This window comes from Lepisosteus oculatus, chromosome 17 (genome assembly GCF_040954835.1).
Source record: "Lepisosteus oculatus isolate fLepOcu1 chromosome 17, fLepOcu1.hap2, whole genome shotgun sequence".
Taxonomy (NCBI): domain Eukaryota; kingdom Metazoa; phylum Chordata; class Actinopteri; order Semionotiformes; family Lepisosteidae; genus Lepisosteus; species Lepisosteus oculatus.
This window is the reverse complement of record NC_090712.1, coordinates 1,791,466-1,814,529: the sequence shown is the minus strand read 5'-3', so window position 1 is coordinate 1,814,529 and position 23,064 is coordinate 1,791,466. Positions and strand designations below refer to the sequence as shown.

General features: G+C 41.4%; 1 protein-coding gene across 5 annotated transcripts in view; it reads left to right on the top strand.

Moving 5' to 3' along the window:
- Window positions 1-23,064, top strand: part of rgs17 (regulator of G protein signaling 17) — a 37,381-nt gene that overhangs the window by 5,586 nt on the left and 8,731 nt on the right. For 3 of the 5 annotated variants that reach the window (XM_015362531.2, XM_069179954.1, XM_069179953.1), the window contains 2 exons: window positions 12,977-13,107; window positions 20,376-20,450. In XM_015362531.2, the coding sequence (XP_015218017.1) occupies window positions 13,001-13,107; window positions 20,376-20,450 (182 nt within the window). In that variant the 5' untranslated portion in view covers window positions 12,977-13,000. Of the gene's footprint in view, window positions 1-9,654; window positions 9,710-11,383; window positions 11,469-12,976; window positions 13,108-20,375; window positions 20,451-23,064 lie in introns of those variants that run through there. The other 2 variants (XM_069179952.1, XM_015362532.2) reach the window with 2 other exon arrangements.

Here is a 23,064-nt window from a genome sequence, read left to right as displayed (position 1 = left end):
TGGAGTTTGCCTAATGCTATTGATACATTGACTGGGAGCAGGTGCTGTGGTCAGATGAGACCAAAATTGAACTTTTTGACCACAGTCATCACAGGTATGGTTGGTGTAAGAAGAGACCGAAAAGAGCACCATACCTCCTGTAAAATATGTTGGGGGATCTTTGATGCCCTGGGCTTGCTTTGCTGCCAGTGGTCCTGGGCCCCTTTATGAGATCGATGGCATCATGATTTCTCAAAAGTCCCGGGATATTTTGGCCAAAAAACCTGGTTGCCTCTTGGCTGCAAGTGGGTCTTTCAACATGAGAGATGATCCAAAACACACTTCAAACTCAACAAATAAATGGTTGACAGAAAAGAAAATCAGGGTTTTGCCATGGCAGTCTCAGTCCCCTGACTTGAGCCCTACTGAAAACCTGTGGTCTGAGCTGAAGAGGGCTGTCCACAAGCCCACACCTACAAACCTCCAGGATCTGGAAAGGTTCTGCATGGAAGAACGGTCTGGGATCCCTCCCAATGTGTTCACCAACCTGATGAAGCATTCCAGGAAAAGACTTACTGCCATTATCCTTGCCAAGAGAGGCTCCACCAAGTACTGAAAACAGGGGTGCCAATAATCATTTAATATTATATAATATTTTGAGGAAATATAATCTATTATGATGCAATCAATTTTTTGTCTTAGTGGATTCTGTTGAATCCTTAATTCAGGATAATTCATTCCTTATGTTGGAAATATATTTTAACATTAATGAACTCATTATTTGTTTTATACTGTACTTCTTTTTTTCTTCAAATTTATCAATGGGTGCCAATAGTCCACTGTATTTCACAACATTTTTATACATTGGTGGTCAAGTCCCATCCCATTCCTCCAACAGGGCCTCACTCAGTTGAGATTGTATGTGTAGAACTGAGTTTCACATGCCATACTGCAGGTTGTACCATTTCTCGATAGGACTGGGATTGTTCTGGCCAGGAAAAGTGATGAAAACATTGTCAACTTACCAAGACAATCTATTCATTTGACTGGGGGTCCCTAGTGTTTTGGCCAGTGGGTGTACATGAATTAGTTTCATTGCTAGACCAGAGGTCTGTGAGCACAGAGATATTTTGAGAAAAAAGTACCTGGGAGACCAAAGTGCGGATCCTACTCTATGGAATTGAGCTTGAAATCTCCAGATGCTGTTTTAGCCACACCAATTAATCTCATCTAAAGATTAATTAAGTAATGAACAAATTATCTGTTGGCTAATTACACAGTATGCCCTAGTTAGGAGGGACAGATATGACTGTTGCGCAGTTGATGCATTTGGTGGTAAAAAATAATTCAAAGTGTAGTAATATTGTCTTTTGTGTTTCTAAAAGAAAAAAAATGACTATATCAGTAGTAATTGGGAATATTATAGTAATCATATAGAAACATTTATCAGTGATAATATCCCTATGATGAAAATTGTGAACTATCATCCAAAGCTGTAAGTTCTTCAAGAATTTAGTCATGTGGGAGTGTGTTTTTCCTTTAGAAAACCAAGCAAGCTTTCCAGTTGTGGTGAAATGTTTCAAAGCATTTCAGGTGCATTTGACAATGTTGACAGGTTAGTATCTGTCAGCATGAGGTGCACAAACACCCAAAACGTCACTGAGGATTTGTTGCTAATTTCAGTGCCCTTGAACTGCAGCCTCCACTTATTAACCCTAATTATGTGAACTCATTTATTTAAAGTTTTAAAGGGGAACTGCAGTCCCAATTTCTCAGACCGGTTATTAAGTCTCGTAAGAAAATAAGTCCATCAACATTATAGAAGAAATGTACAAATTTTGAATGAAGCACAGAGTCGTGGGCTTTGCGAAAGTACTGTTAGTCGCTGTGTTGAGGCAAACTCACATTCGAGTTCCCCCGAATTGCAACATGACTTGGCCCTTCCAGCTCACTAGTCTCTGTAGTGACTACTGTAATGTGATGTACGAGCCAATAGAAACAGGTTGTGCCGCAGGTATTTCAGAGCAGAAATGTTCCATTGTGATCTGCATGAAAAGTTAACAAGCAAGAAGTATTTGTCGGCACAACTGTCTTGAAATTGAGAGCAGTATTTCTATTGGATTAAAGCCTGCTTTTTTTACAGTGTAACTGGGTCGCTTCACATCACCAGAAGTTTTGTTGCCTTGTCCTGAGTCACAGAACATGGTGCTGCACACGCCTGGGAATTAAATTTCATAATAGATTATGTATCTATTTCTATATCTAGAAAATAGATTATTTTGTGGTGTAAATTGGAGGTTTTACAAGTTAGTGTGTTCAGTACATTTTACTTTTATTGCGGTTTGAAATGCACTCATTAATGCTGATTTTTTTAACCCAGAAATATAAAAATGGCATTGCAGTTCCCCTTTAAAGATCAACTCTGTTCCGCTGCAAAATAGGATAAGTTTCCCAGTCTCTGTCCTGGAGACTTACATGCTTTCTGGTTTTTGTTTCAGCTGTGCTTAACTACTTAATTGGAGCCTTGATTGAGCTAACAAGTTGACCGTTGTGAAGCATTTGTCTTTGTTTCACTGCAACAAGTTTTTTTTCTGCTGAAAAGTTTGGAATTGTATGTTATTTATGAAATGCAATAGTTCAAAGCACACCTCCAGCATGAGTAAGAGCTGTACTGTGAAACAGTTCATATTAATCCTGTTATTGAGTCAGTTAAGGGTTCATCTGTGTAGTGTAGCTGAGAGCCGAGCAGGAACAGAACCCAGCAGGTATGTGGGCCTCCAGCTCCAAGGACTGACGGAGAGCCCCTCCAGGATTAAGACTACTGACAGTCATCATGTTCACAACAGAGATCAGTTCTCAAATTAAGAATTGCAGAGAAAGCAGCAAGCCAGAAGTGTAGTATTACAGATGTAAAACATACTGTAGTTAATTAGTACTGTGTCTAACCCATAATTGTCATCAATATGAGTTTAAACCTCTTTTTTTTGCTTTTTGAGCCAAAGTATCTGAAAGAAATGAGGATTTCCAGATGGAACTTTCGCAGACTGGGTCCTTTTTAGAGCTGATTGTTCAAAAGATGAAAAGGTGATTAGAAATTAATATTATAGCTAATATAGTGGGGCCAGCAGGGGGCGCTCACCTTGTGGTCCATGTGGGTCCTAATGCCCCAGTATAGTGATGGGGACACTATACTGTAAACAGGTGCCGTCCTTCGGATGAGACATAGAACCGAGGTCCTGACTCTCTGTGGTCGTTAAAAATCCCAGAGCGTTTCTCGAAAAGAGTAGGGGTGTAACCCCAGCGTCCTGGCCAAATTCCTTACTAGTCATGCCCTCCTAATAACACTGCACACTGGTGGTGGAGGGGATCCCCATTACCTGTAAAGCGCTTTGAGTGGAGTGTCCAGAAAAGCGCTATATAAGTGTAAGCAATTATTATTATTAATATACAGTATATACGGGGGTTTGCAAAAGGTACTGTGATTACGTTTTTAATCTTTCAGATAGATGGCCTAACAATTTTAAGTAGTTAATTGTAAAGCTCCAGGTTTTGCCACTTAGGTGTTGCACAATAATTAGTTCTGTGGTGTGTTGAGTGTTTTGGAAAGTATTTATAGCGTTTCTATTAAATGATTGGTCTGCTTACACCTACTGTATGTTTAATTAGCCGTAATGTTTTTAGGATAAATCATTTAACATTGTGTGTAGTGTTGGTTTGGGAGAACTGCAAAATCTTATTGTAATACAGCTCTCCAATGTGGAATCTACACATTTGGGTGCAAACTGCTCCATTGCAGGCTGGAGCAGCAGTACAGGCTGTGGAATATTGATACCATTTCTGCAGCGAGTATGCTGTAATGGGCAACTCCCCTTCAGAACTGACATTCAGTTGCCTTTCTAGATGCTGTGGTGTTGAGTCATTGCTTTTTCAGCTGTAACTCTGCATGCCGAATTCTGCATCTCAGCATCTGATTTTCTCAATGGCCTTGGGAAAACAACAAAACGTATTAATTGAAATATTTTTTCTTTTCCTGCAATATGAACACGGAATGTGTTATTTTTATCTCTGGGCTGTTGTCTTTCATCACTCTGTGCTTCCTTGGCATGACTGCTGACAGTGAAATGTTTCATCTTTCTAATATCCTTTAACATGGTCATTTTAGTTGGATTAAGCTGTCCAGTCATTTTTCAGTTTCATTCATTCATGTTCAGATACCCACAGAACAAGTTAAAAGCCCCTTTTCAGCATCAGGGCAGCTGCTGGTCTAATTAGTGACTCTTGTTTTTTGCAGTTTGCTTTCTTCCCCAAGTGGAACAATGCTGGATATGTACTCACTACACAGCAATGTGTGCTATTGTAGTTTTTTACAGCTGGAAGCTCTTGTCGAAATTGTATTAATAAAGTTCAAAAGAATGATGATGATGATTAGTTGCAGTAGTAGTAATAGTATTTACTGATACCGATAGAAAAGGGCAATAAACCTTAAATCTATAGATCTAACATCCTGTGTTAACTTATTCAAGTTAACTTATGCTGCTATGGTGAAAGTTGTTTTTTGCTTCCTGTAATTGTAACCTTGTGAAATAAGGGTGAATGAATTGCATGTCAGCCCCTTTGACCCAGTGAGCCATGGGCTAGGAAAACAGTAATGGGTTTGGTGTCACACCTAACGTCTACTGTAGCTATGCTAGCCTGGTGTCTCAACATAGTATCGACAAGTAACTCCCTACGGCATCCTTTAATGCATCTGCTCTGATAATAATTATCAGAGAATCACCCTGTTATTGACTGTACTTTTCCTTAAAAATTAATTATTTTGCTTTCTGTGTTAACAAGCACAGGTCGATCCGTGCATTAAAAAACAATTATTACTAAGAAAATAGGGGTGTTGATTAATGGATTTAATTAAATGTGAGCTTGTGAAAAATCATATTTGATGAGGTGATATTATTGTGTCAATCAGTCAGTTAATCATGCTCTCCAGCCACTGAGTCAGCTCAGTGCCACTTAACTATCTGTGCAAACACATTACCTTCATCTGCGACTTGCTGTGACTACAAAAAACATGTCATAAATCTCTTTTGTTCTCCTGTGTGCTTATACATGTTTTCTTTCGATTGAAAAGTCTTGTCATGACCTAAAGCAAGGATGCATTTATTTGCAATAATATCATTTCATCCGTGGTTTTGAAAGCCCACGCCTCTGTGCTATTAATAATGAAACTGTTAAACTGTCAAATAACACTACATAATTCGCAATTTAGAAATGGACGATAACCAGAACAATTTGTAAAAAAAGTAGGTATACTAGCAATAAACTGTTGCTGCGTTTATGTACAATAGGGCCTCGTCTGGAGAAGTTCGGTGGCTTGCTCAGTGAGTGCACCAATGCGGGTGTGGTGGCTCTGTGGCTCAGGATCTGCACCTGTGGCTGGAAGGTTGCCAGTTCAAATCCTGCGGCCGGCAGAGGAATCCTACTCCGTTGGGCCCCTGTGCAAGGCCCTTAATCCCAGCTGCTCTAGAGGCACCGTATAAATGTCTGACCCTGCGCTCTGACCCCAAGCTTCTCTTCCTGTCTGTGTACCTGTGTGTCTCATGGAGAGCAAGCTGGGGTATGCTAAAAGACAAATTCCTAATGCATTTGTATATGGCTAATAAAGTGATCTTATCTTATCTTATCTTATCTTACAAGATCTTACCTTATCTTACCGGTCACTGGTCAGTCAGTGGCAGAGCTAGGGCCTGATCAAGTTACCTCTTGGTAACAAAATGTATGTACAATAGGGCCTCGTCTGGAGAAGTTCGGTGGCTTGCTCAGTGAGTGTACCAATGCAGGTGTGGTGGCTCTGTGGCTCAGGATCTGCGCCTGTGGCTGGAAGGTTGCCAGTTCAAATCCTGTGGCCGGCAGAGGAATCCTACTCCGTTGGGCCCCTGTGCAAGGCCCTTAATCCCAGCTGCAGCCATATCACCCTGCAACTCACAACTGGCAACCCACTGGAGCTCAGCAGGTGTGAGCCTGGTCAGTACCTGGATGGGAGACCTCCTGGGAAAATCTAAGGTTGCTGCTGGAAGAGGTGTTAGTGGGGCCGCTCACCCTGTGGTCCATGTGGGTCCTAATGCCCCAGTATAGTGATGGGGACACTATACTGTAAACAGGCGCCGTCCTTCGGATGAGACTTAAAACCGAGGTCCTGACTCTCTGTGGTCATTAAAAATCCCCGGGCGTTTCTCAAAAAGAGAAGAGGTGTAACCCCGGCGCCCTTGCCAAATTTCCCAATCATGGCCTCCTAATAATCCCCATCTATGAATTGGCTTCATTACTCTCTGCTCTCCTCCACACTAATAGCTGATGTGTGGGGAGCGTTCTGGCGCACTATGGCTGCCGTCGCATCATCCAGGTGGGGCTGCACATTGGTGGTGGTGGTGGAGGGGAGACCCCATTACCTGTAAAGCGCTTTGAGTGGAGGTTCCAGAAAAGCGCTATATACTCTGATCAGTCTTCTCCTTGTCTGAGCTGAAAGTTTAGAGGGACGGCCAGGTCTTGGTAGATTTGCAGTGGTCTGATACTCCTTCCATTTCAAGATGATCGCTTGCACAGTGCTCCTTGGGATGTTTGAAGCTTGGGAAATCTTTTTGTATCCAAATCCGGCTTTAAACTTCTCCACAACAGTATTACGGACCTGCCTGGTGTGTTCCTTGGTCTTCATGATGCTCTCTGCGCTTTCAACAGAACCTTGAGACTATCACAGAGCAGGTGCATTTATACAGAGACTTGATTACACACAGGTGGATTCTATTTATCACCATCAGTCATTTAGGACAACATTGGATCATTCAGAGATCCTCGCTGAACTTCTGGAGTGAGTTTGCTGCACTGAAAGTAAAGGGGCCGAATAATTTTGCACGCCCCACTTTTCATTTTTTTATTAGTTAAAAAAGTTTCAAAAATCCAATAGATTTCGTTCCACTTCACAATTGTGTCCCACTTGTTGGTGATTCTTCACATAAAATAAAAAATTTATATCTTTATGTTTGAAGCCTGAAATGTGGCAAAAGGTTGAAAAGTTCAAGGGGGCCGAATACTTTCGCAAGGCACTGTAAGTGTAAGCAATTAAATTAAATTCAATTAAAACCTTTTCCTTGCCCGGTGGCCCAGGGGCTACTGCACCCACTCTGGCAAGGCGTCTGCCTTGCTCAGGAGGAGTTTCAAGCACATCACTCGTGCCATCACATTACTCCCTCAACATCCAGGGCCACCAGCATGGGCACCGCCATCACCAGATCGCACACGTCTGTCCACAGGAATGTGGCTTGATTGTCCTTGTTAAAAGCCCCGAGTGTCATGTAGGCATCACCTACAACAGCAGAGCAGCATGCAGCTGTGTGGGAGACCCTCAGTGCTAAGCGTTCACGCTGTGAATGATTGGCACAGAATGGTCAATTATTTCCATTGTTTCCTTCGTTTTTAGACCGCAGACTCTTGTCAGAACATTCCGGGAGAATTGTGGCATCAAAGAGACAAGAATCAGTAGGTTATTTTTACATACATTGTGTAAAAAAGGACTTCTGAGGTTGCTATCAGGGAGGCAGTTTACAGTATGTCAGACAGTATGGACCTGTGAAAAGAACCCATTCAAGTTTTTAATGTTTTGGCAGTATCTTATATATCCAGAAGCCTGCATGTCGAGCTTTTCTTTCAAATGTACAACCACCCCACCACAGAAACTCATCATTGTGCTTTATATACAAACAGATATGTTTCTTTTATTTATAAAAAAAAAACCAGTACTTTAGTCCACGCCCTCTAACACACCATAGGACAATCTGAGACTTTACCTGTTGGTTGAGGTGAAGAGGTGTAACGATTAATTAAAGAGCTTTCGCCAAGATAATAACACTTGAATTTGCTCCTGTGAAGCACCTGTCTCCTGCTTATGAGCTCATTTCTGAAGCCTGAGGGATTCTTGTCGACACAGTCTAGCTGGATGGTCGTTGTTTTTGTCCGATTGTTTTTGTCAAGTTTTGCAAACTTCCTCTTTAATTGCTACTCTCTTAGCATTCGGTTTAGACCACTGGTACTTTGTGCTCGTCTTGGCAGCACATGTTCTAACATTGCAATGACAGGGAGAAGATTAGCATTGTCCCTGCACAAAAGATAGGGAGCAATCTTGTAGTCATGGAGGGAAGGGGAAGAGGCAGGAGGAGCAAGGGAAGGATGACTGTATGTGCAAGATGTTAGTGCTCTAGTACTGAAGTGGTTTCGGACAAGAGGACAAGGTCACAGCACGCTAAAAAGATTAAGTTCTTGGCCCATAGGAGTCCACTGACATTTTTTGTCCTAGAAGAGAAATTGTGCATTATAAATTCTCCTTCTATATTATAGAAGTGGATAATGTTTATTGTAGTTCAGGTGGGGAGCTGCGTCAGCATGTGTAGTCTGCAAAGGAACAAGTAATAAGTTTATTCCATGCTGAAAAGGATAGAGAGAAAACACAACATTTCGGCTGTGAAGCCTTCTTTAGGTGAATCTTTATCTTCTTAATGTTTATTGTGTTTACAGACAGACAGTGACAGCGATTTATAACCTTCACCTACTGTGTAGGTGGATGGAGGTGCACTATCTTCATTGGAATCACCTTATTTACAATTTTAAGAATTACATCATCTGCAAATATCATATTTGAGGGATTTACCTGCTGTCTGGGACAAAATCCTCTCATTTGCACCTGCTTCATGTGCACAGAATGTTCTCAGTCTAAGGCGGCATCAATTAACATATGCAAGGTCTATGTACGTTCATATACATGTTCTGTATATAATAGCTATCATTTGTTTTTCATCAGAAACCTAACAACGTGCTTTTGTTTTGCATACCTCCCCATTCAGATGGTACAGTTTACCTTCTTAATTGTATACACAGAGACAGACTGGGGGACGTCTGTGTGTGATGGAGCTTTTTTCTTGCAGTAATAGCCAGTTTCAAGTACCTCAAGATTTTTATTTGCAGACATGACAGCTGGATTGATAACAAATCTCTGAAGCACTTAAGATAGAAGTTGATTAATAGGTGTTAGAGGCTCAGTTTAGAATAAGTGTAGAAGAGGTGTGGTTTTACAATTGTAAAGTTTGGCAAATTGCAAATTATTACAATTGCTTTGGATGCATGCAAACCTACTGTATATAATCTGTGTTGAAAAAAAGTACTGTAAGTGCAAATAGAATGGTATGGAGCTGATATACTGCATAATGGAGCTAGCTCTGAGAAATATTCAGGGCATTATGCTTGCAGTAGGAAGAGATATGTGCACATGATATGATAAACAACATTGCTTATACTGTACAAAAGGGTGAGGTGAATCTGCTTTTATTAATTTATTTGGGATGATGACATGCTGTTTCCAGAAATCTACAGAAGCCATTTGCATTTCTTTGCTATTTTATGTACTGTTCCTAGCAAGAACAAAGGCTTTTGTCTTTGTGTTTTGCATCAATGTGCATGTTTTCCATTCGCTGGGTACTAGAAACTGTTGCTACTTAAGTGTCCTTATGGATCTCATCCATTTGAAGTTTTGCATAATTCGCAGGCTGGTTTGTGTGGTGTTTCAGAGGACAGTTTTAGCAGTATACTGGAAAACTACACTAGCTGTGAGTGTCAAGTCAGGCATGAAGTGTTGAAATCAATTTAATGACAATAAATTGATCATTTCAGAAATGAAATGATGTCCATGCAGGTAAGGAGCTGTGTTTATTATTTATTTGATACTGGTTCTAAAACGAAACATGGCCTTTGAAATCATCACTTGACCAGGGAATCACAATGTGTTTGTTGTTTTTGGAGAGACACTTCTTGGACAAGGCATTTAGTGCGAGACTCTGTGGAAATGGTTATTCGGTATTTCAGAATGTTTATCTTGGGCAAAATCACCACCTCAGTGTCCTCCAGCTTGTTTTCTTGTTGAGACTGTAAGCTGCACTGCAGTGGGAAGAAAGCCAAGTTCTGAAAACATATCTCTTCATTGTCTTTATTTCTAACCAAATACAAACGCTCTAAAAAGAATATCACATTTGTAGGTAGGTTACTTGAAATGTGTTGTATTTTAAGCATTTAAATGTAACTTAAGTGCTTGCTTTCTCATTAAAATAAAAGAACCGTATATTCATACTTCATCAAGTACACTTTGCATCGTTGCAGTCTGACTCCACGAATATTCTTCTCTGCTACAGTAAGCAAATACATATACAATATTTAGCATTCTGCAAACATTAATTCTAAGATTTCTGAAGTCTGAAATTAATAATTGGCACAAGCAAGTGGTATTTAGAGACCTGGTGTCAATGTATGATGTTTGCACATGTCAAGACTCTAGCAATTCAAAAGTGTACAGTCTTTGTACACTGACCAAACTGACCTGTAGTGTTGCTGTTATGGTTCTCAGTGAGTGTCTGTAAAAAATATCATGAGTGTCATTCAGCTGTGTTAATTATATAAAGGATTAATCTAAGTACTAATACACAGATAGGCCAGTGCATAATGCAGTGTTCTAGCACTTCAATGGCTGTTGAACATTGAAAGTATCTAATGATAGTACTGTACAGTATGTGTCTCTAGTTCATACAGCAGAAAGAGAAACAAGAAACCAAACCAGAAACTTAAAGAAGCAATAAGACTTTCATTCACGGGCCTAATAACATTTATGCATCGTGCTGTTGCAATGGTATTTGTATTAATCTGTTCTATTTTATTTGAATGTTTTGAAAATATTTTTCCTTCAAAAGCAAATGAGGAAGACCAGAAGTTCTCTGTATCGCGTGCTTTTATTTCTTGTGAGTTAACAGCAACTCTGTACACATCTCTGCCAGAAAAACAACCTACTGTCGCCCTTGTATTGTGCTTTTTTATTGTTAATGTTAATATGTGCATTTGAGATCTAAAGCAAGCACTACCAGTTAATAGATTTAAGTCCACAGACACAATTAGGCTGGTTTTAAAGTTGTTATAAGTTAAGTAACAAGTAAGTTAAGTAAGTTAGTAAGGAATTTGTGCAAAGTTTATGAAAGTGTATTTTATTTTTTCTCACTTCCTGTTTGATGTCGTATTAAGATGCAGAGCATTTACTGTCAGTTCCATAAAAATGGCTAACCAACCATCACAGATGGATAAGATACTTGTGTAGAATGAGGCTAACAGAACCGTGTCTGGTTTGGGAACATCTGTGCTGTTGAAAGAGAGCCTGTCCATGCCATTCCTGAAAGAGAATTCTCTTCTCTTTTGATTTTATTGTGTCTTTATCTTATATATGCAAAGGAAACAGATGACTGAAAAGACGTAAACGTCAGACAGTTTACTAATCAGTTCCTCAAAAGCAACGACTTTGCTGTAAAGACATTCTGGACACTCAGATACAGTAGGCTGCATGAAGTCTGTGCTGTGTGAAAAGAAGAAGAAGGTTAGTGGTTAATTCAGGAGGATGTGTGCGGAGGTTTGGAGAGGTAAGGTGAGCTTCATATTGCAAATTCAGCCGGCGGTTTTGAAAACAGTAGCAATTCCAGCATGATTTATCCTACAGATGAAGACATTCCCTGATGGATATTCCTGCGCTGGGCTGTGTGATCTGTTGTGGGAGACCAGAGCAGATGTGATTTGTATAGAACACTTAGTTCCAGATCACTGTCTCTCGTCACTGATACTACTCAACCTGTAGTTCTCCAGGCAGATGAATGTGTTTGGATATTAACGTGTAATATTCATATAAATGATTAAATACGAATGTTTATAAACCACGTACCGCTATAGAAATACAGTATGACATTGTGTTTATGGATTAAAAGACATAATATTTTTAATATAGAGCTTCACACATCCTTACAGCTCATTCTTACCATGAAGATGAACTTGAAACCCGAACTGCTTATTCAGAAGGGGAGAATTTTGTTAATCGTGACATGTGCAGGCTGCTCTCTACTTAAGGGCGAACACTACTGCGGTGGTAGTTATTTCGTCTGAATTATCTTCTACTGCCTCTTAGTCTTCATAGATCTGAAAACATTTTTTTCATTTTTTTAGTCCTTTACGTGGGATTCTCACAGGGTTGTAGCTAACAATAAACTTCGCTTCAGTCCAGATAGATGACTGCTTTTTTCTTATTGCACAAAATTATACTCTTTCTTGTTTTGTCCAGCAAATGTACTGTATGCGATCTGTGATTTTCTCAAAGAGCTTTAATATACTCTTTCCATATGCAGGAACTGTGTGGAGGCTTACACATAAGCAGCAGCTGTTACACGTTTATACTGTATATGCATAATAAGCACCAGGAAACAAGAAACATAACCTACATTCTTACTTGTTCCAAACAATACTAAGGGTATTAAAGGAGGTTAGGCCTACTAATGTGAACATTAAATTAAAAGTGGACTATTGTCAGTAGAACTCTAAAGTGAAGAATTATGCTAATATAGTCATTGGTATCCATTGTTCAGGGGCAATTATAATTCATTCTCAAATAATTATCTGTGATCTCTCCCCCGTTGTCTTCTGGTCTTCTGTTCTGTATTGACAAAATGTATAATCAATTAAGTACCTTGGGGCAACCTTGTTGTGAAAGGCGCTATATAAAAATAAATTGAATTAATGAAAAGGAGTATACATTTCTGTCATTTCTCCAAACAATGTACAACAGTCCCTGCTGGTTCTTCAAAAGATTCCCTCACACTGCAAACAAATTCTGAATCGGAATAGAAGTGTAGGTGTTTATTTTTTAGGGCTGATGTGCTGCTTGCTCATAGCTCTCATGTCCTGGATTTGATTCTGATCTGGTGACCATTCTGTGTGGAGCCTGCGTGTTCTCTCTGTGTTCAGGTGGGTGGGGCTGAGACTTTGCATCCTGTGGGTTAGGCTCCAGAAGGATGGGACTGTCTGTAGAATGAGGCTACACTGAATGATGGATGGCTGTGCATCTTTTAACGTGTCTGTTCTTTTCTACTTTCTGTTTTTACAGGTTAGAAGCCCCACAGGAGTTGAAATGAGGAAAAGGCAGCATCCGCACAGCGAAGGCCCTCCTCAGGCACCTGACCAGCAGAGACCTCGCACCTGCTGTCTGTGCTGGTGTGGTTGCTGCAGATGCCCCTGGTATGTCATCCCATTCACTTTTCTGCAGGCCTTAGTCAGACTGAACTGGGGTTCTTGGACTGAGGACAGTTTATGCCTCAGATGTGAAAACCAGCAGCAACACAAACATCACAGCTAGCCAGCACGACTTACAGATCCCTGATTATTCATATTGAGTAATTTGCTAAACAAGCAAAAGCAAAGAAAAATGTCATCTTTATTTTAACATCATGTTATTTGAATCACTGTTTTAAACAAGTTGTGTTTTTTTAAGTGCATGTTATTATTCTGACTGGGGGGGTATCCTTGTGATTACCTTGCACACTTTAATCCATTCGGGTAGTTTGGAGCTTTTGGACAAGGTAGAATGAACACCAAAGAGTAAGTGTACCCAGAGACTGAGACCCCTTGGATCCACTAACATCACGCTATCCTGATAGGTCCCTTCTTTACTGCGTCAGCACCAGGTCTGCCTGGCTGTTCTGAGAGCATGAACACTAGCATGGCCAGGCCTGTCTTATTGCTAGGCAAGGTCATTGCATCAGATATGGACAAAATTCTGACTTGCCCAAAGACCAAGGGGCGTCCAGAAGCCTTACGACTTTGTGGCACAGATCCTTGCAGAAACTGTGAGTATCTCTGGTGGGTGCCATGACCCTTTCATCCTCGGGCACATCTAGCAGGAGCACCTGCAGGACTAGTATGCAACAGCTCAAGACATCTGGTGGCGCTCTGATCCTGGATGCTGCTGTCTTGGGTGTCCTGTAGGTTCTGTACTCTGAGCCTCTGCATGTGTGTGAGCGTTGTCTGACTTGTGGGTTGTGCACACTACCAGCTGGGGATTCTCCGGATAATATGCTTTGGGTTGGGAGCTCAAAAGCAAAACAATTTTGTGAATTTGAAACACATTTTATTGCCACTGTGCAAACGTCTCTAGAATCAAAAAGTGTCGATAAAGAGTCAGAGGAAAAGGTGTTATTTTGGTCGTGCCCTCCAGAATCAGTTGGACTTTTTGGCCCTGCAGTCTTGTGGTCCACAAGAAGTTTCTTCAGACTCTGTGAGAATTGAGCATCTCTTACTCTCACTATGGCCTGCAGGTGAAAACTCCTGTCTAGGGACAGGAAGACACATTTTCGGTGTCCAAGAGCTGCCTTACACTTTCACATTTGCTCAGATGCCTTGGAAGTGAAAACTGATGTTGGTGCACTCAGCCCACGTGACACATCTTTCCCAAGGAGACACAAAGAGGCTTTAGCTTTTCAGGAAGTGGTCTGACATGCAGGACTGTCTCTGGCCCTGGCAGAAACAACCGTTTCTTGGTTGCGCCTCTGGGGAGCTGATTGGCACCTTCACCAGGATGTGGGACAAAGTAATTCATCGTCCATTTGGAGACAGATGAAAATGTCATGTTCAACATCTGGCTTTTGGAGGTCAGAATCCTACAGCGACAGTGTCCTCGGACTCTTTATCTACACCTTTTGATTCCAGAGACGTTTGCACAGTGGCAATAAAATGTGTTTAATATTCACAAAATTGTTTTGCTTTTGAGCTAGATAGATAATACTTTATTAATCCCGTAGGGAAATTGATGTGTTACAGCAGTCCAGCCCAAGACAAGCAAAAACAGACATCAGAATAGTTATAAAACAAAAGACAACAAAATAAAAATAAATAAATAAAAAATAAATACATAGGTGTGTGCAAAATGTGATGATCATGGTCACTGTAAAAACAATAAAATATGTGCAAAATGTGCATAGGTTTATACAGACTGATTGTCCAAAAAGTACAATGGAGCAAACATGCTGTCCATAGACGAGCAAATGAAGGGCTAACAGTCCTAGCCAAGGGCAGCGTTATACACCCTGACAGCCGCTGGGAGGAAAGACCTGCGGAAACGTTCCCTTGAACACCGTAGCTGGAGCAGTCTGTTGCTAAAAGTGCTCCGCTGCCCAGTAACAGTCCCATGAAGCGGATGAGAGGTGTTGTTCATGATGGCTGTGAGCTTGGTCAACATTCTCCTCTCCAGCGACCACCTCCATGGGGTCAAGGCTCATCCCCAGCACAGTGCCAGCCTTCTTGATAAGTTTATTGAGCCTATCTGCATCTTTTGTCATGATGCTGCTGCCCCAGCACACCACAGCGTAGAAGATGGCCGCTGCCACCACTGATTCATAAAAAATGTTTAGCAGTGTTCCACACACACCAAAGGACCTGAGTCTCCTAAGAAAATAGAGTTGGCCCTGACCTTTCTTGTACAGGGCGTCAGTGTTACCAGACCACTCCAGCTTATCATCCAGGTGTACCCCTAAGTACTTGTAGGAATGTACGCCCTCTATGTCCTCACCCTGGATGGAAACAGGGTTCAGCGGAGACTTATTCCTTCGAAAGTCCACGATCCTTTCTTTGGTCTTGCTGGTGTTAAGCTGGAGATAGTTAAGAAGACACCACTCCACAAAGTTGGTAATCGAGCTCCTATCTTCCTCCTCCCTCCCCTCTCTAACACACCCCACAATTGCAGAGTCATCCGAAAACTTCTGCAGATGACATGTCTCAGAGTTGTACCTGAAGTCAGAGGTGTAAAAGGTGAACAGGAATGGAGCAAGGACAGTCCCCTGTGGAGCCCCAGTACTGCTAACAACCTGTTCGGACACACAGCTCTGTAGCCGTACATAATGTAGCCTGCAGGTCAGATAGTCTATAATCCAGGACACCAGGGGAGTGTCCACCTGCGCCGCCCTTAACTTATCTCTCAGTAAAACATATTCCTGCAACAAATACATTTGTTGAATGAAACAAAAGTATTTAATTTGTCGATCTTACCATTGTTTTCTGTTGCCCCTCTTTGAAAACAACTGATTTGTGATGGGTTATTACTGTAGGTTGGTACTAACTACCATACAGGCTAAATGGGCCAAGTGGCCTCTCTTGTTCGTAATGTTCTTAGTACCGTAAAAAACACTGTTTGCTTCCTATTGCATTTCAGTTCTTCTGGAAAATGCAGAATGTTCCATGTTTACTTGACAATAATGTATCGTAAATATTGGGCAAAATGGTGTCATATTGGTTGGCACTGCAGCCACACTGCTTGAATCCTTGGTTTTGTTTGCAGACCAGAGCTGCTTCTGTATGGAGTCTGCATCTTCTCTCTGCATCCTCATGGGTTTCCTTCCACTTGTCAGAGATACTCTGGCTCGGCTGATTGCTATCTCGAAGTTCAAGTTCTCCCTGTGTGTGTGCCTGTGTGGCCAGTGGTGGGCAGGTGTGGTCCTCTGTACTCCATGCTCCATGATAGAGCCCGGCTCTCATGTGCTTCACCAGGAGTGAGCATTTGTCTGGTAATGGACAGATTACAAAATCTATGGTAAATGCAAAAAACAAAGATCCAGACCTGTATTACATCCATCCATTTTTTAACCAGCCTAGCAGGGGAGCTGGAGCCTATCCTGACAAGCAGACTGTGAATTTCTAATAAAATTAATCAAACAGCACAAATTAACAGTTTAACTAATAAACAGTTTTACAAGATAACTTATTCAATCAACATAAGAGCCAATAACACAATACTGGGCGGCGAGTATTGTGCTTTTAGTCTGTGTCTAGAATATGAGAATATTTTGTGTTTTGTATTCTTTTTTCATTCATTTATTTATTCCTCAGCATTCTGATTCTGCTCACAGTGTCACCTTATGAAAATGTTTAAAGACAAATGCAAATCACCGAGAGAACCCTTGCTGGCATTTGCATGTGGCTGTCTACATGGTCTGATAAACTCTTTGATCCATTTGCATTAAGCAAAGGAAGCCGTACTGTATGATGTAAATTGGGGAAAATGCTTTTGGGAAAAGAAATTCCCATTAAGAAGGAGAGATGTCGAGAGGAAACTTGTTGATGCGAAATAGTGTCAGCCCTCTCTGCCCTGTTTTCAAGAACGTTTGGTAAAGGTTTGTAGGTTTGCTCTGTAAGTCAATCCAACCGGTTAAATAATCCACATATACAGTAGTATCCTCTCCCACGGCCCCTGAATTGATCAAAATGTATTTTGAAGTATAATTGCGGCAAAGTATAGGTAGTGTCAGTGTTAAGAAGCCACGATGAAGGGAAAGTTCAAGGTAAATGGGGTGTTTAAACTGTAATCTACATTTAAGAAAGCAAGGATAAAACAACTTCACATTTTTATAGAAATATTTATTTGATCCACACAACCTTTTGCTGCTTTCAGCAGTCACCACAATAAAACTCCTGATCTGTACCAATGATTTACTGTCTGATCTACAGTAGCTCACAAACTACAGCTGATAGATTTGGTGATCTGTGGTGTAGAATAGGGGGAGAGGCACACAGAAAAATCAGCAAGGGAATTACAGCACTTTCCTCTCAACGGGAAGCAGGAACGTACGATACTCTTATTGCAGGGTGATTCTGAGCTACAGGAAGTTCCACACAAAAGGGATAATAGTATTCTTACACTTTTCTGGACACTTCATTCAAAGCTCTATACAGGTAACGGGGATCCCCTCCACTACCACCAATGTGCAGCCCTACCTGGGTAATATGACGGCAGCCATAGTGCACCAGTACACTCACCACAATCATCAGGGGATTATTAGGAGGCCGTGATTGGTAAAGGCCAGGGGGAAATATGGCCAGGATGCCAGGGTTACACCCCTACTCTTTTCAAGAAATGCCCTGGGATTTTTAATGACCACAGAGAGTCGGGACCTCGGTTTTATGTCCCATTTGAAGGATGGTGCTTTCTTAGTGTAGTGTCCCCGTCACTATACTGGGGCATTGGGACCCACACAGACCGCAGGGTGAGCACCCCCCTACTGGGCCCACTCAAAGCAGCCTCAGCTTTCCCAGGAGTCTCCCATCCAGGTACTGACCAGGCTCACACCTGCTGAGCTTCAGAGGGCTGCCAGCTGTGAGTTGCAGGATGATAAAGGCGTTTATGGAGATTCTTTTATGTCCTCATCAGGACAATGTGGGGAAGCAATAAAAAAGTAAAAAAGAATGGCCTGGTGTTGAATAAAACATGTGGTGTTTAAATCCAAGGAAGTGTGTTGAAGTTTTATAAATTGCTCACACAAAGGCCTTACAAACTGTGTTTGGATTTGGTCACCACAGCACAAAAAGGACATCAGGGATAGCCTTGGAAAGAGTTCAGAGAAGAGCAAAAGGAGTGATTTCTCACCCCGGGGACTAGGAAGTGGATACATTTCTTTAGAGCTGACAAAAATGACATTTAGTAATTTAAACTAGTCTGCTATGTTATTTGCCTTCGTATTTTCCTTCTCCTGAACGCAATTTGTAAAAGCAGAACCCGATTTGTAACAGTACAATCTTGTCACACTTCGTTGAGTCCATCTCTTGTTTCACTGGGATTGAATGTGTTTACTGAGCCTTTCTTAGTATAGTAACTAGGTCATTTTGCACTGCAACAAGTCAATCTTTTTGGGTGCAGTAATGTGCAATTGTCCTTCTGGTCTGTGACAAGATTCAAAAACCTATTTGACTAGAACACAAAGATGTTGAATGGTTATTATTTTAAGAAGAGTGCAAAGTTTTAATGATTGCAGGTTCAAAATTATTTTTAAAAGAAGAAAACCAAATGTAGAAATCCTTAAAGAAAAGCAATATTTGCATAAAAATTGTGATGGGGGAATTATTAAATGGAAAGATGTAGAGTTGGGAAGAAATGTATGCTGTAAAATTACATGTCAAAACTTAACTGAAATATGCTCGATGAGATATGAGATTACAGCTTGGTTGAATTGAGATAGCCGTGAGAAGTTGTGCTGTTTGGAACTCATCAGTGTGACCATGTCTTGACATCCTGCCTGTCTCATATAGTCTCATTTATGTGTGTAAAATAAAGACACGCAGCTGTACAGGGTTTACAGTAGGTGTGTGCGTCATGTAACCCTTACTGGGAAATCTTCTAAAGTGCTCAACAGGCTTCAAAACTCTGCTCCTCGAGTGCTAAATAAACCTACTTAGCATCAGCACCTACTGTAACTCCTGTCCTGTGCACATTGCATTAGCTCCCAGCGGAGGGTAAGACATACTGAATGTTTAGTGATTAGTACATGTTGTCTATTGTCGAAGAAAAGTCTTCACTCAGGTTAGGTGTGATCAAGCAGAGTCCCTTTATACATGCGCATGGGGAGGATATAATCATGGAGACCTGAGAGCAGCCTCTCATACAGATCTGTGAGTAACCTCTCCACCGAGATGATAAATGCAATGAGTTTTATACAGCAAATTCACATAGGAAAGCTCATTCTAAGTTTCCATATTAGGAGTTGTTTTTCTCTCTACAAATATTTCTTTGTAATTGACCACATTCTTCTTAAGAAGCAGTTCTACCTTGCATTCAGACAAAAGGAAGTATATAAATAAAAGGTGTGAAATGAGCTAGACATTCTGCTGTTGTACCATTAATATAAAAAAAATAATCTGCTTACAATTGTTCTTTCATACTGTTGCTGGGTAAAAAGCATTTTTCAAAGCCAACTTGTCACTATCTTATACACTTTAAAAAAGGTAATTGCTAAAATTCTTCCTCACTATTTAGAGCACTTTTCAGCAGGTGTGGCTAGCAGATTCATGATTGGCTATGACCACTTACTTAGAACACTTTTTTGGTTGCTAGATCTGATAAACAGGCATTGAAAACAGTGTAATATCAACAGAGGCACATTTGTGGGACCTAACTTTGCATTTCCGATATTGTAACTAACATTAGAGACCCTGAAGGCAAGTGTTTTTCATAGATGCCTTTACAATATTTCCTTGTCTTTGTACTTTTCGACTGGATATGCAGTACTTGCCCCTAGCTGCTGTTACTTGTCTCCCTGGGGTCAGCATCAGAAAGGCAAAGGAAACAACAGTTTTCCCGGCTGTGTTGGCCACTGTAGTGGTCAGTGCTGGGGCCCAGTTCCTGTCTGCAGCCCATGCAGTCTGATTGTTCTTGTCAAATTTCACGAGCGCGGGCATCGGTTGTTAATTAAATTTCAATGTCAGACCTGTGGAGGAGGGATAGAGTGGGACAATGAAGGTTTAATTCAGCTGTCGATGATTCACAGACTGAGAAATCCTGCAGGTAGTGCCCTTTAAGACCAGGACTGGGGACAGTTAACTCATTGCCTCTGTTGTCTTGTAATGGGTTATTGAAACATACCGGATACAATATTTTGTGAAAGACAACAAAGGGCGGTACTGCAACTTTTAAGGTCCAAGGGAAGCTCTTAACGTTTTTGGGGGGATTTTGTTCTTGGATGTGTCAGGAATGAAGACCTGATGGAAGGGCGCGAGAGGCAAACCTGTACGAAAATGGAAAGTATTGAAGCTGCGGAAGAACAGTAAGTAAAATGTTTCTGATGGTCCTTATTATTGATTTATTCATTTTATGTTAAGCAGCTTACATTTGTCCCCGGTTATACAGCTGTATTCCTGTTTCTTTGTGTATTCTACTGCTCAAAGTGGCCCATGGGTTTGTGATTCCAGGAGCAGGGCTGTAACATGCTGCGCTCAAGTTTTCCAAATAATAGATTATATATATATAAACTGATTTTCTATCATCTTTGCACAGGCTAACTAATGTTTGATCTCCACTTTAGCATACTGTGCATTTCTGCATATAACAAATCCCACATTTCTTTAACACTCTGGACAGTCAAGGGCCAGTGTTTAGCCTGATCCTCAATTTCTTGCTTTTAATTTCCAATTACCCAGCAGTCACGTCCCGCTATTTCTCAAGGGCTAATTAACCAGATTGATCACTGACAAACCGTCACCAGACCACCAGCCTAAGAGACACAAAGACAAGCTCTGTGTTCCCTTTCTCTGTGTCAGACTGGAATGTGACCTGGCAGGATTTGTGGCACTTTGCTGTCTTTGGCAATGACATGAACCCATTGGTCCTGGTGCAGTTACAGAAGTGTCACGATTGTAGTCCCTCCCCCTGAAGGGCGCTCCGGCTCTTTCACTTCGGACTTGATTTTGTGCACCTGCCCCCTGTTCCAGCCCCCCTTAAAAGCCAGACGCCCACTCTGTTCAGCTCTGCATTGGTTCCTGTACCAAGCGAGTCCAGGATCTGAGTGTCTGGTCCTGTTCCCCCTTTTTCCCCCCAACCCTCCACTGAATCCCGCTCTGGTTTTTAATCCTGTTTGTCCTCGTCTCGGATGGACCGCCTGGATTCGGACCTTTTGCCTCCCTCTTGGATTTCCCTTTGGACTCTGTTTTGGATTGTTTGCCCCGGACTCACCCCCCTGAACACCTGTGCACTATGGACACGCCCCCTGTTTTCATTCCCGACCCCTGCATGCTTTTTCCCCCGTGTTTTCCTCACTCATCGCCGGATTGTGTCGTCTGCATAGGGTCTGGAAAGAACGCTTTCGTGACAAGAAGTGTGTGGCGAACTCTGAGTGGTCAGATCCAGCTGCCTCCGAGCTAAAGAGCCCATCACAAACTCCAATTCCCCTTAAGGATCCTCCACTGAAGTGCACGAAGCCTGCTTGATCTTTACAGAGCTTTGCCTACTCTGACAGGACCCGCTACTACTAAACAGGCTACATGAGCATAAAGGCCCCCTTTCGTTAACAACAACTCCCATTTTAACTCATAGCTTATTGCCTACAATAGATTTTAAAAGAATGATTTATGCTCTTCCTAGTTTGTTGAGGCTACCCGATAATTTGGGCCCACGATTGTGGTTCCTGCTTATGCTGGTTTCTTTTCATGAGTTTGAGATTCGTCGTTGTTGGAATTGATAGTGTTACTCTGTCACAAGCAAGTGATATATCTGAAATAAAAAACCCGAGATTCTTTTTTCTAATGAAAAAAGATCATCTTGCCTTTAGCGTTAGAATCGGTGTGTCAATGAGCGATTTTTTTTTTCTTTGGCAATTGCAAAGTTTCCCTGTGCTGTATTAGCCAATTAGAGCATAAGGTTGTTTGGATTGTTTATTCTAAAATTAAAAAAAGTCACACGAGACAGCTGTTCACACACACAAAGGTTTTTAGAGTGTTTTACTCATGCAAATCTAATTTAGGAATGCCCCATAGGTTTAAGAGAAGCTTTTAGGTGCTGTGAGAACTACAGTGTGCTATCTCCAGCATGTTAAAGACTACATTGAGACAATATTAAAATGCCTACCTTGCTGTTTAGCCTGTTACTTGCATAATAAGGTGTCTCAGATATTTCAAACACCTTGACTCAATGCCAGTGGGCCATATCATCAGTGCAGCTTCCAGATCCTTTTACTGTATCTCGCAATGTACTGATGCCATTGGAGGCAAACTGACTCTTGCCCAGTTGTACTTGATCTCACCCTGAGGTGTTGTGTGTAACCGTCTAGAAGACTTGTGAGGGTCTGAGTAGACAGCTCCCTTTCTACTCTGCGTGTCTTTTATAGGACTTGGGTGTCCCCAGGGTCCGCAGGTGCAGCCTGTGACAATGCTGTGTTTGGAATGTCTCATCAGTCTTCGCTGCCCTGTTAGAGTAACTTAGCAGTTTACTCTCCTATGCCTACAGAATATTATCAGCCTCTAGTTATGTATGTACTGTACAATAGGCCCTTTCCCCCCTTGTGGTGCTGCAGTGCCTTTTTTGCTGTGACACAGATAGTAAAGCCACACCTTGGAACAGACTGCAGAGTGCGTCTCCCTGACCTGATAACAACGACAGCCGGCACATGGGATTGAGGGTGCAGTTAACTATGCAAATTATACCAACCAAAGGAAAGTTCAGTATTACAGCTATAACTAAAAGACTGCCTTTATTTTAGAATGACTAGCAGTCAAACCTTTAAAAATATCTACTTTAAAAAAATCAAAGAAGGGTTAAAGCCTATAAGTCATTATGTGTGGCCGATGTCTGTGACTGTATGCATGTAGCAAAAAGTCTCACCAGATTTTCTCAGCTCTGGACATATTAATAAAGAGCATGTGCTAGATTGCAGGAATGGCCTTCAG